The sequence below is a fragment of the Phalacrocorax aristotelis genome, chromosome 3 (assembly GCF_949628215.1).
Source record: "Phalacrocorax aristotelis chromosome 3, bGulAri2.1, whole genome shotgun sequence".
NCBI classification, from domain to species: domain Eukaryota; kingdom Metazoa; phylum Chordata; class Aves; order Suliformes; family Phalacrocoracidae; genus Phalacrocorax; species Phalacrocorax aristotelis.
The window spans coordinates 36,356,967-36,376,775 of record NC_134278.1 but is presented as its reverse complement, the minus strand read 5'-3'; the positions used below and the strand labels follow the sequence as shown (position 1 = coordinate 36,376,775).

At 38.0% G+C, this 19,809-nt stretch overlaps 1 protein-coding gene across 1 annotated transcript in view; it reads right to left on the bottom strand.

Moving 5' to 3' along the window:
* Window positions 1-209: 209 nt before the first annotated feature.
* MEI4 (meiotic double-stranded break formation protein 4) overlaps window positions 210-19,809 on the bottom strand; it is an 82,793-nt gene continuing 63,193 nt past the window's right edge. The window contains exon 5 of the mRNA XM_075087128.1: window positions 210-781. Within this exon, the coding sequence (XP_074943229.1) occupies window positions 530-781 (252 nt within the window). The 3' untranslated portion in view covers window positions 210-529. The remainder of the gene's footprint in view (window positions 782-19,809) is intronic.

Below are 19,809 nucleotides of genomic sequence, written 5' to 3'. Positions count from 1 at the left end.
CACCAGATTTTATTTTGCTCAGATAATGACTCTTCTGATTAAATCAGAAACTAAGTCTGTCCTATAAGAATTTGTAGCAATAAGTTACCAAGTTTAAAAATAAACATTTTTATTTCTGCCAACCAGCCATTGTCTCTAAAGCACACAGAAGCTATACAACTCTTAACAGACAGTCATTAGTTTCCTAACTTGGAAGCTCTACACACACGTTATGTCTTGACTTTAAAATCCGTAGTGCTTATTTTAAACATCATGTGAAAGAACTTTCTTTGTTGCCATTTTCACTGTGTATGCAAACATGAACATATTGTTTTCCATTATGAGAAACAGCATTTATTCAAAACGGCACCTGGATTATTACTTTTTTTCTATCTTTAAAGTGGAAATAAATTGCATTATCTCTGAAACTGCTGTATAGCATAGTAGTTTGAAGTAAATGTTTTCCAATAACAACAGTTTTCCTGTCTGGCTCAAAAATTTTCCAATGCAATTCTACAACAAATGCACTGTTAGAAGGAGGCTGTTTGTTTTAATCAATTTGTATTTGAGCTGAGTTCAAAAGAACACTCACTCTCCATAAATATAAAGAAAACAAAGGGAATTCATCTGAGAGGTGAAGAATAATTTGATCAAGGTTCGTCAAAAATTTGATTTTTTCTTCTCCATCATAATCTGTGCTTGAAACATTACTTTCTTCCGTCTCATTTTGAAGAAGTTGTTCCAGAATCATGCACAGAGGAAAAATATTCTCATACTGGGTAATGTCATACATGGCCTGGATCTAGGAATAAAGAAAAATTGATACATAAGCACAGTGTGAAAATGCTTCTGCAGCCCATCATCTCGATGATAGTTTAAGGAATACTGTTAAAATCGGCAGTAGTATTTACATAATCAGAACAGCAATACGCTCAGTATGGCTACTTCTAAGAAATGTTTTTCTTTTTGTGGTAACACCCAAACGGCTAACTCTCCATCATACTACCAAATGAAAAGTCAGCATAACCTCCTGCTAATAAGTCAAAGAGGGTTTTCTCTTCCTAATTATCCATAGGCTGTGGCATACAATAATGATCTACAGAAAAACAACAACAAGAGCTTTGTTTGGTTTTGGCATATCATTAAAACTGATGGTTTTCTGAGAAATAAAATAAGAAGTAAAAAAAGAAATTTTTTACTCTTAAACATAGACAATCATCTATTCAGGTGACACCCCTAGAAACTATGTGTTTGTATTTCACCTAGAAAGTGAATAAAAAGTCCAAATTCTCAATGTCAGTCGGAAATAAACAAGCCAGTACTACATATCTGAGTCAGTTACAAAATGGAAGAGTCAGTTTGCCAAATAAGCTCACTAACTAAACTACAAATTAATTAAAAGCCTTACTGCTTTATCTAATACAAATTTATCTGTCCTGTGTTTGGAATCTGCAATTTCAAACTGAAGCTTTCAGAATCTCTGCCGTACGTAGGGAATAACTGGTAAGATAGAAACTTATCCTTGGGGAGTTGTCTGTGTCTCTAGAATGAAATTCTGTGTCCTCCTTAACAGCAAAATCTACCAATAGTATGAGATGATGTTGTTCTGAAAAGGCTGCAGTTACAGTAGCTAGATGATCAGAACTGAAATGTAAAATCGTAGCTGCTAGAAAATTAATTATATATTTTAGAAAATGGACCGATAGCTCTAGCGAGCCTAAACAACTGTTTAGACCTGTGGTACAAAGCCAGATGGGCCTAGGCTTCGACATGGGTCTATGAATCACTATCGAATTACTTTACCCACCTTAAACCACATACTGCTTGACTTCCCAAAGTGTGAAATTTATCATATGAGACTTGTTTTTACAAACAATGTAAGTTATTTTTTATTCCACTAGAATCTAACAAAAAGACAGCACTTTACCTTCCTCAGGTAAGGCCGTTACTATCTACCTTTGCAGTAGGTGGTGACTCAGGGATTGCTCACTTTGTCTTTCCAAGCTAGCAGTTCTTAAACCTAAAATCTGTGTTTGAAGTTCCCTAGGGTAATGTCTTTCAGGTAACCTCCCACCTCAGGGACAACACTAAGACACCATAGTCATCCTTTTGCACAGCCTCAATGTAGCAAAGTAATTTTGCTGAGTTTTCTAGACATCTTGAAAATTAAGTTAATTGCTGAAAAATATTATCCCTAGCCTTGCATGGTCCAGTTCTGCCTCTCTGGAACCTGGTAAGAAAAATCTGCAGTTCAATAGCGGCTGCCAAGAATTCGATATTGATGTTCTTATCACAACAGACGCCAAAAAATATAAAAGGACAATATTAAGTATTTGCATACTTTTGAAGTCCAATTAAATAGAATTGTATATTTAGGGAAAACCTCCTTCTAAAAAAGAGCTAACAAGACAGACTGTTTCTTCTGGATTTTAGAAGAGGAAACTTTAGTTCACTTGGGAACGAATCCTCCTGGAGGTCATCACAAGTCAAATGAAGCACGCGATTGGGAAAAGCCAACATGGCTTCACTAAAGGCAGATTGTGGTTGACGAATCTGGTGGCCTTCTATGACAAACTGACTTGCCTGGTTGACACGGGGTGGGCAGTGGACATTGTCTACCTGGACTTCCCCAAGGCCTTTGATACGGTCCCCCCCAGTCTCCTCCTGGAGAAATTCACAGAATCACACGTTGGATGGGACCTGTGGTCTGTCAGCCAGTTCCCCACCCACTGCACAGACCACTTGTCTAGGACATAACGCATTAATTTCAGCCTTGAGAAAAGGAGGCTCAGAGGGGATCTCATCACCATGTACCAGTACTTAAGGGGGAGCTACAAAGAAGATGGAGACTCCCTTTTTACAAGGAGTCCCATGGAGAGGACAAGGGGGAATGGACACAAGTTGCTCTTGGGGAGACTCCGATGAGACACCAGAGGGAAATTTTTCACAGTGAGGACAGTCAACCATTGGAATAATCTCCCCAGGGAAGTGGTTGACTTGGCCACATTGGACACCTTCAAGAGTCATCTGGACAGGGTGCTGGGCCATCTTGTCTAGACTGTGCCCTTCCTAGAAAGGTTGGACTAGATGATCCCTGAGGTCCCTTCCAACCTGTGATTCTGGGATTCAAATACCAAGCATCTGACTCTAGGACAACTATGCCTAGACACTCATTATTTTAACTATTAACTAATACTAGTGAGATAAATGGATTTATTTTGCCTGTTTGACTAAATTACAGCTTTTGAAGTTGAGAAAATAACTGGTATTAACGAATTCCTGAATTTCTAAGGAATAGATGATTCTAAAGACCTATAAAGTCTGCTCTTAATACTGCCAGTGTAGAAGTCATCTGACCAATCACAGGCATCAACAAGCTGAGCTAGTTATTCTTGGTTCCTGTTTTAGTCAACAAAGGGAAACAGGGGGTGGGGCCCAGTTGCTTGAATGTAGATATATATTGCTGGTTTGGATGTCCAAGGGTATCCAAGGCATGACTAGAGCGCTTTACACATTAGTCAGCAGCTGTAAGCCAGGAGTACCTTAAGGCATCCAGCGTGGTATTAGAAGTCTGAGTTTTGACAACTGAGTCTTTCAGGATGTAATTAATCCCATTCTAAACTAGATTCTTAGATGTACCATGTCCTGGAACTCTTTACAGTGACAGAGTATGATTGGGCCCAGAAAAATGACTATGTAGAAACATAAATTGAAGTTCTACGCTAATAGTTCCTGTAATTTGGATATTAGAAGTACACCATTACAAGCAAAAACCTTTGTTTGATTCTTAAGTGTTGCCCTTGTAAATCCACTCAGATCTTCTTTTCACAGGAGGAATCAATAGAAAATGTTTTAGAAAGGCAAGTTATGTCATTTCACTTATCCTTGTAATCTCAGGCTCTTCCAAGTAGTTAAGCAATTTTGTTACTTTCAGTAGGTCTTGAAAAGTGCAACTAATTGCAACTTAGTAAACTATCTAATTGATTATGGAAAATATTAACCACAAGCTAACTAATTTTCTTTCCTCTGCAAATAATACTGCACTAAAGGAAAATTATTTTAGCCACACAGAACTGACTTTGAACAGAAAGGGTAAGTCTGATGGCAAGAAGGATGTATTTTTTTGAGGTAATTGCTTTTCACGGGACAAATGCACCTTGAAATATTGTCTTATAAAACTAGAAAAAAAGATCAGTCTAGAACATTTTCTGGCTCAAGACTTATTAACCTTTTCAACCCATTTAAAAATCCGAAGAAAACATGTCTCAATTTCTTTTGTTAGACGTCTTTTGTAGCACTAATTGATGCAATTAGGTCCCTGGGCCTTTATCACACTTCCTCTTTGCAAAGCAACAGATCAGATGGCCCCAGATCAAATTCCAAGCCACTGCTCTCTTACTGGACAGATTTGGAGTTGGGGTTTCAGCAAAATTTTGGACAAAAAGTAGGGATCTGAAAGCACAGAATTAATTGAAGAAACCTTCACAGACTGATGGATGTAATCTCTGAAGGTTATTCAACCAGATTCAGAAAAAATCCCAAGTGATATTCTACATGCAATTTTTACACTTAGAATATTTTTGTTTTCATGTCTTAGTGGTTCATACACATTTATATTATTTATTCAAATGCTTTTAGTAACAGCATTATAAAACAAGAACAGAAGAATAATTATTAGCTTTGAAGAAATCCTCTACAATTCTTAAGCCATCTACCAGCCACAACTCGTATTTCTAGTGATGCAGTATGTTGAGGCTGGAATTTTCACATACAGAAGACTGATGCTACCTCCTGAGTATCAGCAAATAACTATTATTCCGTTTATGTCTCAAAGGACGTACAGAATGGAGACAACAGTTTACCAGTGCACAACACAAATTAGATGAAAAGAGATTACGTTCATGGAAACTAATATTTGCTTCCATGCAACTCAGATACTTATGTTGGCTATGGACAAAGCATCAGCCACACCTGTATGTTTTCTGGAATAAGCCAGCAGCAGCTCTAACTCTGGAAAACTTCTTTTTGGTTTAGAATGGAATGGTGAAATGCTGTAGTTTCTGACAAAATTAAAGCAATTAGAAGTAATCTAGAAGCACCATTTAGTTTGATTTCCTCCTTTTCTATCCCTATTATGTAGTTAACATCTAGGCTTTTTTAGTCCTATGAAGATACCAAGTTTCAATGTTTATTGCAACAAATAATTATACACACCATAATGCTATATAAAATACCGACGCACTGATACAAATTTGAATCAAACTGGGAAGATGAATGTTTAGACATTTCTTCTGTTTATAAAGTGGTAAAATCGACACTTCTAGAAAAGATGGCTATTTTAGCAGGAATGTGTTCTGCCCAAATCTCCTCACTCCATCATATTCTAACAGTTTTCCTTCTTGTAAATTTGTTCTTGCAACTTTTGCCACTTCCATTTCTTGGCAAAATTTTACTGTTCAGCAGAGAAATAACTTTTATGCTAGCAAGGTGTCTTTTCTACATCCCAAGAAATTATATTTCAAATTTCACCGATATATCAAATGTTAAAAGTTGGTATTTCTCTTCTTTGCATGCCTATTTTTCAGAGAATCATAAAGCGAAGACTGAAATAAGTTTTTTCTCATATTTAATTGGAACTTCCTGTGTTCCAACTTGTGCCCATTGCCCCTTGTCCTGTCATTGGGCACCACTGAAAAGGGCCTAGTCCCATCATCCTGACACCCACCCTTCAGATATTTATAAGCTTTGACAAGATCCCCCCTCAGTCTTCTCTCCTTCAGGCTGAACAAACCCAAGCCTCTCAGCCTTTCCTCATATGGGAGATGCCCCAGTCCCCTGATCATCTTTGTAGCTCTCCGCTGGACATGCTCACGCAGTTCCATGTCCTTCTTAAACTGGGGGACCCAAAACTGGACACAGTACTCCAAATGTGGTCTCACTAGGGCAGAGCAGAGGGGGAGGATAAGCTCCCTTGACCTGCTGGCCTCACTCCTTTTAATGCAGCCCAGGATACTGCTGGCCTTCTTGGCCACAAGGGCACATTGCTGGCTCAGGGTCACCTTGCTGTCCACCAGCACTCCCAGGTCCTTCTCAGCAGAGCTGCTTTCCAGTAGTTCAGCCCCCAGCCTGTACCGGTGCATGGGATTGTTCCTACCCTGGTGCAGGATGTTGCACTTGCTCTTGTTGAATTTCATGAGGTTCCCCTTGGCCCAGCTCCCCATCCTGCCCAGGCTGGAACAGGAACTTCTACAGCCTTTCTAATATTGCCTTTCAATGGACGCAGTGGAACTGCGGCACCACCAGCTGCTGGGCTGTGATCACTTACATAGTTAACTGAGGATGGAAAACAGAACAGAACCACATCTGCCATTTCCAGCAAAAATCCCCATGGCCCACTACCTCCTCAGGGAAGCAAATGGAGCTGAAGTTTCTAGAAATTATTTAGAGCAAGTAGAAGCAGGCAAAGAACATATATCTACCTTGAAATAGTCTATCACCAACCAACGCATCTTCTCAGGAAATAGTCCCAGTACCCCTTGCTTTCTTGCAGAAGGCTGCTGGTACAGGCAGGTACATGTGCAGACTGAATTCTTGGCAAGAAAATGAAGATTCATGGGCTAGTGAGTGAGCGTAAGCTGATGTCCCATCTAATACAGAACATGGGAGTTACCTGAACTACTTCAAGGTGTTTGAAGTGGCACATGCCTGTTAGAAAATGTCTAATCTAGAGATACATGATCCTGGGTATGCTATTTTGTGGTCAAATACCCCAATTAGTGGGTTTTTAAAATTAATTTTATTTGCTGCCTTGACTTGCTGGAAGTAGGAGGGGTTGCTCTATCTAGAACTAAGAGGAAGGCAGATCTGGGACTAAAAAACAAGGCAGTGACTAAATACAGCCGTTGCTGTCCACAGAAATGAAAAAAAAAACCAAAACTGTGATCATTATGCCTGCATATAGGAGGGATGCTTCTCTGAAATTGTTTCCAGTATTTTAACACTACAGTTGTCCTAACAAGTATACCACTATAAAAACAAGACCTTAGATGGAGAGATATTGACAATGTAATTTTTTAGAAAAAAGGTTTCTAATTCATCATAATGAAAAATACGGAAGAAGTGACTGGCTGGAAACGCTATCAACAAGTGATTAGCACTTAGTAAATTTTGTGTTTGCTAAGGTAATGCTGACAAACCTAAGTTTTCAGTGAAATCAACAGTTTTACTCTACCCGCCCAGTCTGAGTCAAAGGTTAATGAAAATATACTTCAAGAATGACTGAATTGTTTCCAGAAGTAGCATTCTCATCATCCTCATTCTCTCATGAATGAGCCATCATTCTCATTTTATGAAGAAGGAAGATCAATTCTCACAAGGAATTCTGTTCTTGACCTTTCATTTTTCTTTTGAGAAATCCCTATCCAGGCTACTCATTGCTGCGTGCAAGTCCTAAACACAAGACAAACATTTTTCAGAGTGCGGCATATCCATTTAGATAATAGGCATTTTACTTCAAAACAACACAGAAAGCCTTTTAACTGGATGTTCCACAAGCATGTAAATAACCTCTATATGGATCATTAAAATTTACAAACCCAACAATATACATCATGTAAGAAAGCACACAGTAGGATAAAAGAGGTGATCTCTAATTGCTGTTTAATGTTTAAATAACAGGTCGATAAGCATCTCTAAAATGTTTAAAGGAAGGGATGCATGAAAGACTACTAGAAATCTTTTTGTTCTGCATTTAATACTATTCTATTTAGCTAAAAGGTACTTGCCTTACAAATTGTCATGACTCAGGATTCAGGTTTTAGCTGATTAGCGTTTCCCTATAATTGCTTTTTGTTTTGTGATTTTGAAATGTATATTTCCCTAACATCCCTCCCAGTAATCATAATTCTCATTAACCATGTCAATATTCACCTGCCCAGAAAGTTCAAACTGATTTATACGCTCTTTCAGTATCTAAAGCAAAATTCATACCACCTACATTTCCCATTTAAATTTATACCGCCCCCCTCAAGCTTTCAAAGTACTTTCATCTTTTATTCAATGGGATATGAAATTATAGTTAATTTGTCTTCATTCAGGCTGACTATGACTTTATTCTCAAGTAGCTCCTTAAGATTTAACAGATCAAGACCAAACATGCCTACAGAAAGGGTCAAGGAGCTACCAACATATGTGAAAGTTAAATTCCAGAAGAGGGACCATCAGCTAAACTATCAGAACAAACAGATCCGCAGCTATGGTGTGTGCAGTGGCTACAGTCCTGAGCAACATTTTGTCCACAACACTTTAGATGTCCCAGCCAGCCTCACGCTAGAGAGGTTTCAGAAGCAACAGTAAGAACCTTTCAAAAATGATAAAGAATCTTTCGAAAATGTCCAGACATGATCATTTGGCATACCCTGGAAAATACTTCTGAGAGCAAAGAGAACAAGGAGAAGATGCTTATCCCTGAGACATCTATACATTGTGCCTCTTCCATGTATCATTTAGCAGGGTCACCTGTTACTGGCCCTTAATATGACACACTGAATTACAAGAAGTTCCCAAGCAATATTTTTCTTATCTAGTATTACAATTTCCATAACATATTGTAAGAAATTAAATACATCAGCAGTAAAGCATTCAAGCTCCCATTTTATTGTAAGAATTCTAGCAACTGCCTTACAAGTAACATAATAAAGACAGAGAAAGCTTTAAAAAGTAAATTCTAACCTCTGTTATCCTCTTAAAAAAAGCTAAAATATGAGCCACTAAGAAATATCTTTTAGAGAGAAAAACTAAAAAATTAATGTATGAACCTTCTTGGAATAACAGGAATTTATAAACCTGTTTCACACCAATCTACAAAGCATAAATGTCAACTGTGACTTCTATTGTATATGTTATTTTTGAAATCTCTTCTAGAATAAAAAAAATCATTTCTTCACAAGCTGAAGCATGAAGCATGTTGGATTTTCTTTTTTTTTCAGAAAAGAATCTGAAATAAAGGCTGTGAAAGTATCTATTATAGTATGGGTCCTTCCAAATCAAATGGGCTACTTAAAGCATATTTCTAATAAAAAAAAAAAATTATAAAAAAAGACTAGAGTTCTAGATCAGACAGTTGCATGCAAAGTCACTATCAGGGAAAAAGGAGAAAGAAACCAACAAAAATAACTTAACAAAATATCTAGTATGAGATATTCCATTCCATTAGCTATCTTTGCTTAACAAAATACCACGTTGATGAACACTTCAGTATTAGGGAAAGGTTTTTATGGTGTTTTTTCTCTTTGTTGAAAACAAGGTATTGCCTCCATTCCTGTAAACTCATAGGAAAATAGAACTGTGGGAAAGTGTGCTGGTTTTGGCTGGGGTACAGTTAATTTTGCTCATAGTAGCTGTTATGGGCCTATGTTTTGGATTTGTGCTAGAAATAGAGCTGATAATACAGACACATTTTTGTTACTGCTGAGCAGCGCTTACACAGAGTCAAGGCCTTTTCTGCCCCTCATACTGCCCCACCAGCGAGTAGGCTGGGGGTGCACAAGAAGTTGGGAGGAGACAGAGCCAGGACTGCTGATCCCAACAGACCAAAGGGATACTCCACACTATACGGCATCATGCTCAGCAACAGAACTAGGGGGAAGGTTGGTGGGGGAGGTGCTGCTTGGGGACTGGCTGAGTATTGGTAGGTTCATGATAAGCAATTGTTTTCATTTGCATCACTTGTTTTTCTTGGGTTTTATTTGTCTGTTATTTTCCTTTTCATTACAATTTATTATTACTTTATTTCAATTATTAAACTGTTCTTATCTCAACCCATGAGTTTTCTCACTTTTACCCTTCCACTTCTCTTCCCACAATCCCGTGGGGACAGGCAGTGAGTGAGCGGCTGAGTGGTGCTTAGTTGCTGGCTGGTTTTAAACTGTGACAGAAAGGGGAGGAAGGAGGCTTGTCAATTCAACTATAAAGAAAAAAAGCCCCTGTTTTTAGCTCCCTCAGGTGTACGCTTCCCTCGAAAAATGAGCCTTAAGACAATTTACATTGACTTTCAACTCCAATCAGTCATAAAAAACTGTCAGATTGTACCACATACTTTGTTGTGCTTCATCTTCCACCCCATCTTCAAAGTCCTGCTTGGGACTTCTATTTCTCTATCCATGTTCTGTTGAGCTTTCAGGGAGTCAAAAGATGGAAGATGGATAATAACATACACATGGTTATGAATAAGTTGCTAATTACTAGTGGAAACAAAGACAATGAGAAAGACAGAGGCCTCAGCACATAAGCATCCAAATTTTATAGCTGGAGGGTCAAGTATCCTATCAAAGTTATTCTAACATATCAGAAAAACAACGTAAAAAATCAGGAAGAATATAAGCTGTCAACCCATCAGTTTCCCCACTTAGCAGCTACTGCCCATAAGAAAAGCAAGGAGTAGGACAGAAAAGAGCTCTCATTCTTTTTTATTTTCAGTTGTTCTTAAAAGTTTTAAGGAAGCTCCTCCTGAGCAGAAACCCTATGGTACTTTGATTGCAGCTGATGCTTGAACAGGCCTTCCGAGACAGAACCGTCTCTCTCCTTCAAGATTTCTACTCAGTTCCCTGGGTCAGCTTTATATATATGAAGCTTCTAATTTTAGCAAAAAGGCAAGAGATAACACATTCATAACATCACTTCTATGTCTGACGTGCGTCTCTCATTTACCACAAGCAAGTGTAGTATGCAATACTGTATCATTAAAATAATAGATATTGTTTGTTGACATAAGAAATTATATTCTCATCCTACAGGAAAATATAAATGTCATAAAATACACAGCAATACTAGTAGTTTAAGCAAGTCTTGAAAGTAAACATCATACATATAACATTTTTATAGGTAAAGAATGACACTAAGGTAATAAAATTAAGTTTTGAATAACACCACTAAGAAGTCCTCTATTAAAGTCACATCAGAAAACAACGGATTACTGAAAAATACAGCTATATTAGTTTCAAAAGATTTATTGACAGAAGTTTACATATCTTTAGAAAACACACAGAAGTAGTGAAAATAAACAGCAATCATTTTGCTTTAGTGGCTCTAACACAGTCCTGACAGTAATGCAAGATGCACACTTATTAGTACCGAATCCTAATTCTTTCAGTTTTGAAAAGAAGCTTTTGAACATGCTTTTCATCTCATAAGGTTTTTTTGTTTTTCTAAAAGCATAACAACCTTGCCTCACATTCAGCTTGCTTACTAAAATTATCTCTTCCAATACCAGGATGGAAAATATCATACGAAACTAGCAAGTGGCAGAGGGCTGGTCTGAAAACAAATCAAAGTGGTAGGTTATCACACAATGTGCATTTAAACTGTTTGCCACAGCATACTGTGAAAGCTGAAAGCTTGCATGGGGTGAAAGGAAAGCAAACAGCTGTATGGTAGTGAAATCCACTGATACACATGTAAAAACAGTCACACACACCGCACCTTAGATAGCCCAAATTGCTGCATACCGGGGGATTGTTCCTGGATACACCTCCGAACTCTTCCCTTAACATCTACTATGACCACTGTCAGAAGCAGAACATTTGACCTCTGGTCTGGCAGCATGGCCATTCTTGTGTTCTCCCACGTCCCAGTCTACTTTGGTGCCCCACCTGTTACCAACATCAAGTTACCTCAGAGAAGAAAATACCCTTCCCTTTTCCAGGAAAAGTAAAGCTTGATTTCAGCTCAGGAAGCCCACAACCCACGGCTCTATACACGCCACAGACTTCTTCAGTTTCGGCAAATTCAGTTGGAAGGACTGAACTTGTCTCCAAAGCCGGAGACAGAATCCACCACTCCAGATTCAGAATCACACCGAAAAAAAGCCTGAACAGAAGCAAACCTAGGGAGTTTTGGACTAAGTGAAAACGCAATACATACTTGAAGCTTGTATTTATCTGCTGCAAAAAAAAATTGAAAAGCCATGAAAACCAAAACAAAATGAAACACTTAGAGAGCAAGAGGAGTGATTCTAGGCACTGCCCTATGAGAGGAAATGGACAAAACTGGTTGGAACACATGCCTAAGATTTGTAAGAAAAAAGTGACATCTGCTTTCTGACTCACCTTCATCCAATGAACGTCTCTGCATATGTTTAATAAATAAAAAAGCATAATGCTAAAGATGACATGTTTTCTTCTAATTATGCAGTTATTTTTCCTCTTCAGTTAGAGGCTGAATATTGTATGACTGTTCAAGGCAAAGTTCAACTAAACAAACCTGTGTCTTTGGTTTAGGAAGAAGTGTTTTATTTATCTACTTATCTTCCTCTTGTTTTGGAAAAAGTCTTACATTTTGTTGTAGAGAAAATCTTTAGGAAAATACCCATATTTCATATAAATTCACCATTTTCACAAACTAGTTGCCTGAAATGAATATTTGCCTTAGATATGACTATGAAATAAGACCAAAATAAAAAAAAACAAAACCTATTTCAATGGTTCTATCATCTGCCTAAAACACCAGCTTTCCACAACTATTATGTCACCAAATCCTGTAACTTCCTCCCAACTTTCAGAGAATACCATCAGTGTCTTCCAAATGTTACCTGGGAGACTCCAGAGGCATGTTAGGATTTCACAATTTCATGAAAATTAAGACAGGATAGACAAGCAGTGCTACTTTCTTATTTAATGTATTTAGACGTTTGTGAAATATGTATGTAGAATAAATCTTGAATGGATTAACAGAATTTAAAAATATGAAAATGATGTTGCTTATTGAGCTTAAATATGTGAGAAATTACAGAAGTAAAATATTTAATTGAAAATCACACAAAATACAATGTATCATGAAATCATGAGTACACCACAGTGTATCTAAAATTTTATATACATGCTGTAAAGCTTAATTTTAGAAGCAAGTACTTTTTTGACTAAAACATAGTGAAACAGAGAACGGAACAGATTGCTTCCTACAATCTTTTTAGGCTTTACAGAAACTAAATGGGTATGACTGAGCAAATACAGTTTCTCTTTAAAATTTTCCTTTTACATTAATTTTCCATTATACTCTTCTAGCAAACCTCAAACCAGTAGTTTTCTACACATTTTTACATTTTTAAGTTTTTTATTTTTTTTTAAATGCTATAGCAACTTAGTAGTGTAAGACAGCTTCAGAGCAGCAGTTTAGAATTTCCGAGTGCCACAGTGAAACCAGTGCTGGAAAGCACTCATATGTAGTTCAAGATTGGCCCTCTAAAATTTAGCATGCCAGGCCTGACTCTAAAGGCAGTTAATTTAGAAAGATCCTTTTGAAACTGAAAAATCTTCCACAGCTTGTATGAAAATTGCAGCATCCTGACAGAACACAAAAAATCAAAGTAAACTTGAAAGGGATTAAACTATACATTGACTGTCAGAACCCAGCTAGGGGTTTTTTGCAATTTTTGGAGCAGAAAAGAATGTAAAAAATACACAGGAGGGATTAGGTACAGGAAAATGCTTATAATTCTAAAAGTTATTTTATCATCTGAAACAAATTTTTAGAAAGATGGAGACTCCCTTTTTACAAGGAGTCCCATGGAGAGGACAAGGGGGAATGGACACAAGTTGCTCTTGGGGAGACTCCGATGGGACACCAGAGGGAAGTTTTTCACATTGAGGACAGTCAACCATTGGAATAATCTCCCCAGGGAAGTGGTTGACTTGGCCACATTGGACACCTTCAAGAGTCATCTGGACAGGGTGCTGGGCCATCTTGTCTAGACTGTGCCCTTCCTAGAAAGGTTGGACTAGATGATCTCTAAGGTCCCTTCCAACCTGTGATGCTGTGATTCTGTGAAATCATGGAAGAATTACTGAAGAAAGCGCTGTAGTCTGAGTATTATTATTATGATTATTTAGTGAAATATACTAGGTCATACTGAGCCAATCCAAATCCAAGGGCTTCCTATACCTAATTCTGGAATAGCTTGACTCCCATTCAAGGTAGTTTGGGGAAAGTTCTCTGCTGTGCAAGTAACAGTTTATGCATGGCCAAACCTGTCACCTGGATTGTTCTGAAAAATCCCAAATGTGCCAGTCAGCAATGGCACAACTGGCCTTAACTAAAGGAAAAGATTCTGGAGAGTGCAAAGTTAAGTCAAAATTTGGACGTACAGCACCTCCATTTTCAGCAAGCACACAGTCATTCACAGCAGGCCTCACTCCTTGTGCTAGCAGGATGACATTAAGAAATTATGAACCTGGGAAAGCCAGGATTTGAAGTGACTTAGAAGAAAGCTGAAGTGAATTCAAGAAGATTTACATATGGCAAGAGAGACACATGGTATCTTTGGTATAACTTTTTATGCCAAAGCTTCAACACAGCTCAGTAAGACCACCTAGAATTGAGAAGTAATGGAGAGGTACAGACTCATTTAACATTCATAGAATCTGTTTGAAGGATAATGTTCTGCAGTTGAACTGGATAGCCAAATACCCTAGCAAAAGTACAGATAATTTTATCAAATAAGTGTGCTAAGCCAAACACCTAAGAACAATAAAGCAAAAAATGACCAGGAGCGCTCTCTGTTGCACCAAGTTCCCCAAAAGGAGACTACTGCACCCAAACTACAGAGATATCATCGAAGTTTAAAGCAATTAAGCTTGAAGCAGCAGCGTCAATTCAGGAAATAATTAGAAAAAACAGCCCAACTGGAGCTCAAAGTATGTGCAAAGTCACAAAAGATCTGAACAAAGCCCAATGAAACATCTAAAAATGTTTTAGGAAAATGACTGAGGTGTTGGGTGGACCTGTTACAGAATGCTGACATACATGTACCTGTAGGGGCCCGTATGGGACCCTGGTAACAGTAAGCTAAAGTTTCCAGGAACAGATTGTCATTCACGTGAACATGGTAAAATAGCTGCATAAAAGAAATACCATGGTATCAAACAAACCGGCCAGAGAATAACATAAACAACTGCAGCAATAGAATGGTGTGACAGTCTGTGACACCACTGGAAGTAAAGAATATACTTGCACTTGGTGGAACTGAATTTTATAGAAAAAGAGTTCAAGTCCACCTTTCGGCTAATGAACCAGCCACAATATCAGTTGAATTACATTTGAAAGCCTCAGCCTTCCTTAGCAGTTACAGTCTGTCCTGCCATTCCCTTCCCTGCTGTACCTCTACCTCCATCCTTTTGGCTCTTCTCAATTTTTTCCCTCCCTCATCTCAGGAAGAAAAAAGGTAAGATAAAGTGTCCCACTGGCATCGTCATGCTCTGGGCCATGAGTGGAACCACATGAATCTGAAATACACAGGTGTTTAAAAGTTTAATCACCACAAACTCTTTTTTTAAATTAGATTTTAACTTCCCACAAGAACATGGTCTTGGGGAAATAAATTTAAAGAGAAAATAAAATCAAAGAGCAGAAAATAATCAAACTTGCAAACTGAAGAAAAAGATACAAATCTCTCTACATTCACTTCAAAACTATGGATGTTTTGAAGGGGACTGGACTAGCAGAATAATGAGCACTATTTAAAACACTGCATACTGCTTCTATAGAAAGTAGAGTTTAAAAATGCAATCAGAACATGGTACTCACCTAAACAATTTCAGAGCTTAATGCAGTTTCAAGAAGGTCACAGAAAACAGTCCAAATCCTCACTACTACCGAGGAGCACATCACCTTTTGTGTAAAACAACAAGCAGCACTGTACTAGAAGAATTAAGGTAACTGACATTCAGAGCAGATTCTCAGAGATGATTTTGCTCCTTCTTGCAGGTGCCACAGCAATGGCCAATAACTAAATGAGCACACAGTAGGCAAAACGCAATGCTAATGTCAGATTTATTGTGCAATCGGTATGCAATGTTAGATATAGCATATTTATTAAAAATCTGTCCTGAAAAGACTAGAAAAATTCCAACATTTCAGAAGATGACTAGCCTTTCAAAAGGATAGTAAGCTTCAGTTTGAGATTCTTTTTTCTTTAATTAAATGGTCTGGAACAAGAAATAAAGCATCTTCCTAACTGTGGACCAGATGTAATAATTCAAAATAGCAGGTATTTTATGCACAAAGCTGTTTACAATCAGCTAATTCTATTTAACAATTACCAGTAGGCAATACATACAAGAATGTAGCAATGCTTCTTTAAGTGCCTTTAGTAACACAATAGCATTCCTCTTTTCTCTTTACTACTTTAAAGAGATAAAATGCTGTAAATTTAATGCAATTTAACATACTGGACTTGATGATCCTAGAGTTCTTTTCCAACCTTAATGATTCTATGATAATTGTTTAATTTATTAGGCAGGATTAAAACCACCGTGAAAGAGCTTAAAAGATCTTATTAGCAAATCATACTAAATACACAGGTCACCTAGCTCTTCAAAATTATTTCAGATGACTGCAGGAAATAACATTAACAAAAATATGACAGGAAATCATTACAGATTGACTCATCCTACCAAAATTAAGGTGCACAGATCATCTTTGTTACATTGTAACTGACTCCTAACAAATCTCTAGTTATTAGAACGTTGAGCCTACCTGGTATAGCAATCGTAACATTACTAACCAGTGAAAGACATCAGCTGCAATATAAAAACCTCCTATTTTAATGTTTACATTTGTATTAGAAGAAAGTCACTATCTTGAATCTGAGCTTTTGTATGTTCCATTGCTACCAGTGCTCTTGTAGGTAATATGTATGCTATAGTAGAGGGAAAACTTCTGGGATAATACAGCAATTTGCAGACCATGAGCAAATAAGAAAGAGACTACTGCTACATTTTAATGGCTTTAAGGTAGCCATGCAATACATTCCTTCAAGTTTCCCTGATGACAGCAAATTAGCCAATAGGGAACTCATGCTGAGACTGTTTCTGTTACCGAATTTAACTCATTTCAATTGAATTCAGCTTCTCCTGTACTATATTGGCACACAGCACTGATTTAGAAAAGTTTTTAAGCTTTCCAGTCTGCAAACTCTTAAAAATCTCTCATTTGTTTTTGTCACAGGTCCATCTTTCTTCCTTAATACTGTGTATTTTATATACCCTACTGGAAACGGAGGATGCAGGATTATCACCATGTAGAACTACGGTTCATTTAATGTTCTTTTCACTTTTCAGACCTCTGGCCAATGAGAGTTGAAAGACTTTGACTTCTTTATTCCTAAAGGGTTAATTATACTTCTTCCACCTACTGTTCCCTCACTGAGATCTCAGTCAAGTGTTCAGAACTGTACAAGGTCAGCCTTCAGCCATTACCACTCTGTATGTTGCTTTATCTTCCCATGAAACTGTCTTGATAGCTATAATCTCTTTCCAGAATAAAATACGCCCCATGATTTGTTCCAAACCCTCTTCACCCCAGGGGATGCGGGGATTTAGCAGGAAGCAGGAAATCAGTTTATAAATATTCTACCACCACCACCCCCAACTCCTGAATGTCTGAGATTTTATCAGCTATCAAGTCAAGCGCTCATGTGCAGATGAAGGAACTTAGTGTCTGGGTTCTAGACTGATTTTAATTCCATTCCTTTTTAAAAAAAAAAAAAAGGCAAGAACCTATGAGCTGCAGAGCCTCTTTTCCTGTTACAGGAAACTGCTCTTATTTTCAGGATCAGAAGAAAAATTAACCTGTTGTGACAGTTCTTCATGAGCATTATCCTTGAAAAGGGGCAGAGTTAACAGCAGTTCAAGATGACGGTAAGGAAAACTAAAGAGAACAGCTTCTGGCTGTGGTAATAAAATGTATTTATGCTCATAGATGTAGAGTAAATGCACTTAAAGAAGGGATTATAGTCAAAACTGGAGAAGTAATAAATAAGAATAGGAATGTATCAGGCCTCTTGGGTAGGTCTACAATATGAGAGCCAAACTATGCCCTCATCTGGGTGATGCTAATGCATTATTTCATAGACTCATAGAATGGTTTGGCTTGGAAGGGACCTTTTGAGGTCTTCTAGTCCAAACCCTCTGCAGTGAGCAGGGACATCTTCAACTAGATCAGGTTGCTCAGACCCCCATCCAACCTGACCTTGAATGTTTCTAGGGATGGGGCATCTACCACCTCTCTGGGCAACCTGTTCCAGCACTTCACCCCACTAATAGTGAAATATTTCTTCCTTATATCCAGTCTAAATCTACCCTCCTTTAGTTTAAAACCATTACCCCTTGTCTTGCCACAGCAGGCCTTGCTAAACAGGTTGCCCCCATCTTTCCTATAGTCCCCCTTTACATACTGAAAGGCCTTCAGTGGATCCAACTCTGACTGTACTTGTGGAACAGCCAAGAAGCATGGCTTCTCAAAGTACGGTCCATGGAACTGGAGTCCTCTGAACAGTGATTGTCATTAAGCCAACAGATTTTAATATGGTTCTAAAATCGTCAGTTGAAAGAAAAACCTCATCCACTCTATCATTAGAAAGAATGAAGTTACCAATAGGTAGCTGACCACAGAGAAAGGCATTTCTCTAGGTAAGCATAGAAACTCAAACTAGAAGGAGGTGCTCCTCATGGAAATTGTACAACATCTTGTTTGATGGAGAATATCAGCACAACCACTGCTGCCTCCAACAACCTTGTGATGACTGAATAAGCCTTGGAAGGAAAATTCTTCTTTAAGTCAATACAAAAACATTGGTGAGGGAAGGCAGTTTATGCAGAACTTTGAATTTGTATAGACAGCTTGATAGTTACCTGGAGAAGCTGATGACACAAATAGTGTAACTTCTTCCCAATTACACTGTCATGCTTCTGGGTTTTACCTCTAGAACATAACTATTTTATATTCTCTCCCATCAACTAGTTCCCATGTGGCTACAGAAGTAACACCACCCTCTCACCCCCCCACCCCCCCCCAAACCATATTATAAGTCAACCAACAGCCACTGTTGTTTTATTTTAATCTATTCATTACATAGCTTGAAACTGGAGACCTTTATAATGACTTTGCCAGATTCCACATGGCCTTGTTAACAGAGAGATATTCTGGCCAACACCTTATGACAGATGATGCATTCTTCAAAAGGATGGACAGAGATTTTGTGATCAAACCAACCAGACTGAATGGCTGTCTGAAAGACCTCAGAGATCAACCTGGGTAAAAAACATATGCTCCTCCCGGAGTATATACATAGTTAACGCATGCTCAACTGTGATATACTCCCTGTTATGACCTTCATGAAGGTGACAACCAACTTTCTAGCGGGACTTGTGGCAGACTTCATTGAGCCTCTGAAGAGTGTTGTGTGTTGCTTCTCCTATGTTCAGTTAGCAAACAATTGAAAAGAGGGATGTTTCAGAGAGTAAGTGGTAGAATCTCCATACTTGTGGGAAGGCAGAACTCACAAAAGCAAGTCAGTTGTGTCATCATGAGGAGCATCACAAGTCTGAAGACAAAGAAGCTTCTAAATACTGCCAAATCCCCAAGCCAACTGGTCTACAATGAGGTCAGCTGAAAGAATTTAAGCAACTCCAAGCGTAATTCTCCCAATATACCATGATCCTCGAATAGCCAGAATGAAAATGATGCCAGACATAGTATATGCATCTTCTGCTGATGTTGAAACATGAGACCAAAGACTTCCTTCTGGATAAAGTCAATGGCTTTTGCGGCTTTTCTCTGGCTTTATTAGAGTTGATAACAAAATTACTAACAGCAGAAATTGTACAAAGCTTTGTGAATTTCTTTTAATGCTGAAAAAACAAAGTAGAACCCGAAACGGCTTTCTGTCTTCTTCACTCAGCAGTTGGAAATCGTCATTGTTTGGGACAAACATCTTTCATTTCACAGCTCTATTTGAACACTAGGTTCATACTGCCTGACTTAAGATACAACCTTATT